General features: G+C 41.1%; 1 protein-coding gene across 2 annotated transcripts; it reads left to right on the top strand.

The window, feature by feature from the left end:
• The first annotated feature begins 977 nt into the window (after positions 1-977).
• irx1a (iroquois homeobox 1a) lies at positions 978-4,386 on the top strand. 2 transcript variants are annotated; one of them, XM_035673082.1, is made up of 4 exons: positions 978-1,044; positions 1,324-2,422; positions 2,737-2,812; positions 3,854-4,386. In XM_035673082.1, the coding sequence occupies exons 2-4, from the start codon at positions 1,531-1,533 to the stop codon at positions 3,927-3,929; spliced, it is 1,044 nt and encodes a 347-aa protein (XP_035528975.1). In that variant the 5' UTR covers positions 978-1,044; positions 1,324-1,530; the 3' UTR covers positions 3,930-4,386. The 2 variants fall into 2 exon arrangements, with proteins under 2 accessions (XP_035528975.1, XP_035528974.1); XM_035673081.1 differs by having other exon boundaries at positions 1,016-1,135.
• Positions 4,387-8,491: the final 4,105 nt, after the last annotated feature.

Below are 8,491 nucleotides of genomic sequence, written 5' to 3'. Positions count from 1 at the left end.
AAAAAAAAAAAAAAAAAAAGCATCCAAGGCAGGCTGGGTAATCTTAACAAAAAGCATGTAGGAAATTAAAAACATTCCAGACTGATTTTTAAAATATCGATCGCTAAATATTAGTCGATATTTATTCGATTTTTGAAAGTTCTGCTCCTTGTTGGTGCTAGTGAGAGCCAGAAATGTGAAAAGTTTGATCTGTGACTAGAAACAAAAAGGAGGAAAAAAATCCGACTTTAAATGATTTATTTGCTCAAAAATGAAAACATATAGGCTAAACATGTAATTCAACACAACCATAACTGTTAGTATCTCAGCTTGTTAGAATGATCGATTTTAAATACATTTCACGGAAGAAAAAAAACCCGTGCAATTGGCTCTGCCTTTCATCATGCATCATGTACAGAAAAAAGTTTCTACTCATTCCNNTTTTTTTTTTTTTTTATCAGATCGTTAGAATTAATCTCTGCCATAGAACAAAAGCTTAGTCTATAAATATGCAATAACTTTTAACAGTGTAGGCTTTTGTCTGTTCTGTCATGCTTGAATGCCACGTGGATTTTTTTTTACTGCGTCTAGATGGAGAATTGTCAGACATTTATTGGCCTAAAACACACCTGACGATAATAATCAACTTGCAGTGTGTTAATGTCTTGGATAATGTGTGCACCAGGCCCATAGGCAGTGCACAGCGCCAGAGCCTCAAACCACAGCTACTATCCAAACTCCAAGCACAGGCGTTGCTTGAGCTGATCGATATGCTTTTGAGTGTTGTGTCCAAAGCAAATATTAAACGAGGCAGGTGGAGGAAATGTGGCACAAACGCAGTAAGTGTGGCAAACTAAACTTGGGCCTTCGGAACTGTTTTGACATACTTTGAGGAGTGTGGAGGGGGAGTTTGGCAGGTACACGTGAAAGCTGGCAATTTGCATGCCATCTGCGCGTCCACGGTGATGCAACGAACTTCCTCTCGTCCTGTTGACTTCATTTGTTCCGTTATTACTCTGTCATGTATGAAAAGTGTTTGCTAATGGAAGGTCTCTGCCTTTTTGAGTGAGTGTTTGTGCAGGTGCAGGTGCCGCAGGCCTGTGGCATGTTGCATTTTGCAAGTTGAGAAGCTTATTTGTGGAAAGCTCAGAGTCAGGTGCAACTGCAACTCTTCATCATCATTTAGCCAAATAGTTTTAAATGCAGATATAGATACAAAGGCCAGCACGCGTTTGAGCCACACTGTAAAAGAATTAAAGAATGCATTTTTACAATTCAGTGTACCGAACTAGGTGTGCATTTTAAATGTTCTGCTGTTATAACAAATTATCCTTTATTTTCAAGGGATCCCAGTATGAGCTGAAGGATAGTCCTGGTGTCCATCCTGCCAGCTTCGCAGCACACACATCTCCGGCCTTCTATCCATACGGCCAGTTCCAGTACGGGGACCCTGCCAGGCCCAAGAACGCCACCCGGGAGAGCACCAGCACCCTGAAAGCCTGGCTCAATGAGCACAGGAAGAACCCGTATCCGACCAAGGGGGAGAAGATCATGCTGGCCATCATCACCAAGATGACGCTGACGCAGGTCTCCACCTGGTTCGCCAACGCCAGGAGGAGGCTCAAGAAGGAGAACAAGGTGACCTGGGGAAGCAGGAGCAAAGAGGACGGCGAGGACGGTAACTTGTTCGGCAGTGGAGACGAGGCCGAGAAAAACGAAGACGAGGAGGAGATTGATTTGGAGAGCATAGACATAGACAAAATCGACGACAACGACGGGGATCAAAGCAACGAGGACGATGACGATAAATCAACGGAGGGGAGCAGGGACCACAGGGGCGGTGTCGGTGCAGGTGGAGAGTTGGACAGCTTGGAGAGGAGACGGGCCTTCGCCCTGCAGGCCCATGAGGCCTTTGACAAATCTAAGAGCACAATTTCAGTTCACCCAGGGAGTAAGGAGAACTCGGACGGCAACAACAACACCAGAGTTTTGTCCCCGGATAGACCCGGGAGCTTTCCTCTCCCGTCTAACAATAAGCCTAAAATATGGTCTTTGGCAGAGACCGCCACTAGTCCCGATAGTTCATCTCAGAAACCCACGTCTCCTTGTGCCCCAGCGGCCACCACTCACTCATCAGCGCCCCACCACCAGATTCAGACCCACCCGGCCTTCCTCCCCAGTCATGGACTGTACACTTGCCAGATTGGAAAGTTCCACAACTGGACAAACGGGGCTTTCCTGGGCCAGAACTCCCTGCTGAATGTGAGGTCGTTTCTGGGAGTAAACCAGCACCATCACCACCACCACCACAACCACCACTTGCCGGCCCAGCAGCAGCAGCAGCAGCAGCCGACTTCAGTGGTGGTGTCGCCGGTAGCAGCTGCAGCAGCACTCAGCAATGAAAGCAAGGCCCCGCCAGAGACACACAGTCCCAAGCACATAGGTAGGTAACGGTCTGTCCGCGTGCACGCGCACACACGTCACGTACAAGCGCTAAGCATTTATACCGAACACAACCTATGTATGTGTGTTACATTAGGGGTTCATCTACCCTGCTTCTTTTTCATCTAGAGTTATAATAAAGTGTGCACATGCATGCAGGCTACCTACACAATCCACAATGTCCATGCTACAACATGGGATTCATATTTAGTTAGACATATAGGCTATATATATATATATATATATATATTATCAAAAAAATATATAGGCCTTTATCAAACATGCCAGTGCTCATGAGTGTTTATTTCCTTGTAGACCATGAAAACGGTGTAAGGTCTGATTCACCTCCAACACAGACCCTGAAGTCTTCCTTTCGACCCATCCATGACAGGTGAGACACGTTTTTACTGTTTTGCTTTTGTGGATTGTTTGGAATCACGTCATTATAATATTACCAGTCCCAGCCTTAAAATGAATTATAAATGTAGAATGCTATAATTATTGCATTAGTCGATTTATGAACTGAGTTGGAATTTTTTTTTTCCCCACAGTAAAATCTATAATAGAATAATTAAAAAAAATAAAAATAATTAAAATAAGTAAAATGAAGCATGGACATGAACGTTGGGGTAGGCCCAGGATCATGATGAAATTATAAATACTGTAATTATCCAACCAATAAATACGGTTGTAGGGTATGTGTTTAACAAATTCCAGTATATAAACCTAAAGTTTATGTCTGACACTTTTTTTAGTTTTAATTTTATTTTTTTCTACACAAAACAACAATAATAACACTGCAAAATAAAATAAACAAAGATAAATAAAACACAGTTTGTTTTGCGGGTTACAGGGGTCTTGACTCCCATCCCACACCCCCTTTAATTCCTCCCCTCTGGGGAGAGTGTGGCTACTTATCAAGTCACCGAGTAAAACGGGCTCTGTCTGGGCTGTGTGCTTTCCCTAAAGACCCCTGGGAGACCCGGAGCCCAGGGGAGCGCTCTCACCGAGAGGGGAAAAAAAAGTTTACCTCTGTTTCAAGTATTACAAAATACCGCCTTCTTCCTGTATGACGGTTGCATAGCTGTCCATGCAACATGTATTTTGTAATATGTGCAGAGGTAAAGAAATAACAAGCATGCAAGTTAATTATAGATACATAAAGAGGATTTTATTTTTCCACATGCTACAATATGTTCGGGTTGTAAAAATACGAATTATGATTAATCTCCATATTATTATTATTATTATTATTATTATTATTATTATTATTATTATTATTGTTATATCAAGTGAGTGGTTGGAGAGGGGGACTGCAGTCTGTTTCAAATCAAAACTGTTCAGCCAGCAGACACTTGAGATGCATATTGAAACCCGCTGTCCAAACACGGCAGGGGTATTTATCTACCTTTCTGTATTATTCTTTATCCAGATCCTCTCTGCCTTCCAGCGCCAGGAGTCCACAAGACGCCACGCAACGGGTCCTCACTGCTCTCTCCTCGGCTTGATCAAGACTTTTATTTTTTCGTGCTTGAAAAAAAAAGAAAAGAAAAATAGAAAAAAGACTTTTCACTCCCTAAAAAGGACAATGACGAATAATAATGCAGCGTAGCATTCAGTCGGTACAGAACAAATGGCGTAATTTGGTAATATCCTGTGGATGGATGGATTACTTCCTCTATTGTTGTGTAGCCTATAATCGCGCCTATAATGTTACTCTCTCTCTCCACTTTGCCCAGGCAGGCTGGGACATTTTGGTAGGCTTTTTACTTTGTTATTATTATTATTATTATTATTATTATTAATATTATTATTATTATTTTTGTCTCTATCTTGTGTTTTTGGTGTCCTTTCTTTAATGTAAATACCAAGTGATTTAAATTTGTAAATAGGAAGCGTTGAAGGAATTTGTCCAGATCGTATATTTTGCCTAATAAACTAAATGAAATTATAGAGAAAACCCAAGAGTATGCTCAGCCTATATTTCTTTTTCACGTGGATTTAATGTTATTATTATTATTATTATTATTATTATTATTATTATTATAACAAATAATCATCTGGAAAGCCAATGTAGGCCTACTGCCGGTTTTCAAGAAGGGTGGGAATGGGAGAAAAAAAATATATTGGCAGTGTGCAACCAGGCTTAATTTTATTCAAGTTTGGGAGGAAAGCAGCGTGGATGCATTGAGGTGCTAATAAGTGTCCAGATGGTTGCTGGTGACAGAAAATGGACAGGAGCAGCTGGGAAGGTCATTAAGTAATAATATGGGAACGCCCAGTCCAAACAAAATCAAATGGTTAAAATCTAATCTGTCAGAGAGAGAAGTCGATTCGAAGATAAATTATTAATATTTTAGTTTTTTGTGTGTGTGTGTGGGGAGGGGAGGTAGGGGGGGCATTGTCAGCCTTGTGAAGCAGGGTCAGTGTTTGGGGTCCTGTCTGTTCCGTGGCTGATAGAGATCATTAGCCTATAAAAGCAGCTTCTTTGCTCCTCAATCGGTGACCAAAAGCAAATATTGATTTACCACAGCAGCCTAATGGGGTTTAAACAAAATAAGGGGGGAGGGAGTGCAATAATTAGCTGTGATGCGAGGTGATGTGAGCATCGTATTTTATCTCTTTTTCTGTTAATTCACCAGAGCTTAGTAATATATATATATCATAGTAAAAGTTAAAGTAACATTTCTTAACAACCCTCTGCACATGTAGCCTAACTGTTGTTTTTTTAGCTTTACCTGCTATGCTATTATTTTATTGTCTGGTTAAAAACTCCACATATGTTTTATTTTATTTTTAGTTAGTCCTGAAATGAGCTCAGTATAATCAGAGAAAACCTTCGTTATTTGAGTTAGGGCTCCTTTTTAAATGGCAGTAAGCTGCGAAGTGAGCTGTTCCAGAAGGTGAATTATTTGAGTGGACTAAACCTGTGGAGTGACTTATGCACATCTGTTTTGCAATATCACAGCGACCTCTATAGGCAGGCAATATATTGCTTAAGCTTGAAACAGCTTTTACCCTCCAAAGAGCTATAAATCACAAATACTTGTACTATAACTGCATTATCACACACAATGCAATATACTTTACAGTTTGATTTAAACCCATTGCACCTAACTGCATTATGCTATCTCAAATTCTAGAGGAATACAAATAGCCAAACTAGAAATCCCTTTATTTATGGGAATATTGTGACACTGAGTTCACATAAAATATTATAAGAAAAATATGGTTATTTTTCGTTAGGGGCCAAAATCATCTTTCATTTCCAAACAGTAATCTGCAATAAATAATTTGCTGTTTCGAGTTGCAATATTATTACATCTTGAAAAGACTGCATAGCTTCCAAATTAAGTCATTACAAATAATTCCACAAGTCTTTAAAACATTACAGCAAAGTGCAAAAGAGCAAAAGCGACTTTTGTGAGTGAGTTTTTTTTTTTTCTTTTTTCTTTTTCTAGCAAATGCTCGGTAATCGTTGACTAGACCATATCTGTGTGACAGAGGGGGGACGTCTATGCGCATAAATCTGTGTCACTTAAATGGCCATTCGCTAAACAGTCACGCAGTGGAGGAAAAATTAACAAAGGTCACTGAAGGTTTGGGTGACCGGAGCGGGGTCAGTCTGCAAATACACCGTAATATGCAAATAGAAAATAGGCTTCAAGAGCAACCAACACGAGGTAAAGAATATTCACAATGATCTTACTGTAATAGTCCAAGGAGGACGTTTTAATATGTCTGTGTCAATATTAACTTAACAGTCACCTTTCTGGTCCCCTCTCATTTTCTCTAGCACTAACCCAATTGTTGTAAAATATTGCAACGTGTAGACATAAAAAGTGATCCACCCCCAGTCATTAGCTCGGTCGGTCGGTCGAAATTAGAACATTATTAAGCCATGTGAAGCCCTAACTGACTCTTGTCAATTTCACTTACAAACCCGTGCTTTGGCAATAATGATTCTAATATTGCGGCTGAAAAGACAGGTGTGTGAATTTCATATTCCCCTCCCTCCCTCCGCACTCCATTTGCACATCATGAGCTGGCTTTTGGGGGTAAAATTAAATAACCTCTCGGTGTCCCATTTATTTCTTTTGTACTGAAACAGCGTGAGGTTAGCACAAAGGCGTTAGCTGCAGGCCATAATATTGTGTTTCCATAATATATACAAAATTATTCATTTAGTGAGTGGATGTACAGTGGATTGTCTAATGGGTAATGAGCATAGTTGGAGCTGATAATTAGGCTGTCACTTCCAGCCATTTCTTCCCCGCATGCCCTGGGCCACGATGCAGGGGAGGAAAAGAAAATAAAGACCATGAAATTAAAAAAAAAGAACAGCAGATAAATGAATTAAATGTAAATATAGAGTTAAAGAAAAACGCTCCTTGGGATTACAGAGGTAAATATATAATACTATCTTTTTTAAAACACTCCAGCCATTGTTAGTAAATAATGCTTACATTATGGTAATTTCATTAGAATGGTTTTATTGATAAGATTTTTCAAATTAATAATTACCATACATTATATCATAAATCCATTTACTCATTATTGACAAAAAAAACAGAGAGTTGGTTGGCTGTTTTTTAAAGAAAGAAAGAAAGAAACTCATCAAAACTATTTCCAGCAAAAGGCTTTCAAAGGTAGAAGAGGTTCTGCTATTTTCATCTGAGGACTGAGTGCTAGAACCTACTCGGGAGATATGTAAATTGCAGCTCATGCAAAGACAATAAGTTGTTGACCCTAAAACAATTTAGCATTCTGTCGCAGGCTGTGGCCCCCCATAATACCACAGTCTTTTGTTGGCGAACAAGGACCATCTCCCCCTGCAACTGAGACGTGTCACACTGTGGCAATCCATTCATTTTAGTGGTGAATTGTGCATTGTGACAGTTTGTGTGTGTGTGAGTGTGTGTGCATGCGCGTGTGTGTAACAGGGAGAGTGAGTGGGAGAGAGGTGACTGCATGGGGAGGAAAGTTTATCACTGTCTTGTCTTTTTTGGCAGAAGCAGGCTATTCTTACAACAGACTCGACCCCTTGTAGTCCAACAGCACAAATGTCTTTGCCTCTTCCTATCCCTTCACCCTCCTCTTCCAACCCCCGCTTTCCCTTCAACATCTCCGTTGTCTTATTCTCAAAGATGCCCGCCCATATCTGCGCCCCTCTAATCCATTTATCTAGCTTCATAAGTGCAACACTGGTCCAACGATGACACAAAAGCTGTCCCCTGGCCCCAGCTAGGGGAAACACACAACAACAAGCAACAACAAGTCACTGGAGCCCGGCAGCAGAAGCCACAGCGGGGCCACCATCGAACCCTGCTACACCACGTTTAGCTGACTACTTTGCTCCTGCTCCCTTGTTTCAGCGACACAATGCCAGTGAAAGGGACGGATGTCTTGGTCACAGGCTTTTCATTCCAGGAGTGATAGGCTGCTGTAAGACACGATTTCTTGCCACAGGAAGAGGTTGGAGGATTCGGTTTGGAAAAGGGAAAACGGAGGGAGGGTGGCTCTCGGCACGGCTACACTCAAACACAAATAGCAACAAGGAACTGGTACTTGCCTGACAACTGGCTGGCTGACTGACTCGCTGCCGGTTCAGCAGCAACTCACAACAACTCAACAACCCATGCAAACCCCTGCTGACACAAAAACCTGGCCTGGCTTATAGATATACTAGAAATAAACACGGTCTCTCGCTCATGTTTGCCTGGTTTTCTTTCATTTGGCCACTCAAAGCGACATTCTCATGTTTTGATCGGGCAAGAAAGGGAGGAAGAGATAACAAAGCGAGGCAGGGAGAGCAGTCGAGTAAAGTTTTTCTCTGTCTCACTTGAACATTCTTTCCGACTCTGAGTGAAGAACACAGAAAAGCTCTTTCACTCCTCTACGATGAGGACAATATGCTTATTTGGATCTCAGTCAAAGCGCTGTGCCAAATATTGGGGCACTAATTAGCTGGCCTAATCTAGAAATATTATCCTCAAATCTGATATATCCTAGTTGAAATGCTCTATTTTAAGAGACCTCGGCTGAACATGGAGGTTCATTATTATCTTCT

This window comes from Morone saxatilis, unplaced genomic scaffold (assembly GCF_004916995.1).
Source record: "Morone saxatilis isolate NCDOM2014 unplaced genomic scaffold, NCSU_SB_2.0 Contig24, whole genome shotgun sequence".
NCBI lineage: Eukaryota > Metazoa > Chordata > Actinopteri > Moronidae > Morone > Morone saxatilis.
The sequence above is the reverse complement of the archived record's forward strand: the minus strand, read 5'-3'. Positions and strand labels throughout refer to the sequence as shown.

Bases quoted from the DNA above. Each gene is read 5' to 3' on its own strand.
- irx1a (XM_035673082.1), top strand. From the start codon at position 1,531: ATGCTGGCCATCATCACCAAGATGACGCTGACGCAGGTCTCCACCTGG. The intron at 2,423-2,736 runs GTAGGTAACGGT...ATTTCCTTGTAG, and splicing joins ACACAGTCCCAAGCACATAG to ACCATGAAAACGGTGTAAGG. The intron at 2,813-3,853 runs GTGAGACACGTT...TTCTTTATCCAG, and splicing joins TTTCGACCCATCCATGACAG to ATCCTCTCTGCCTTCCAGCG.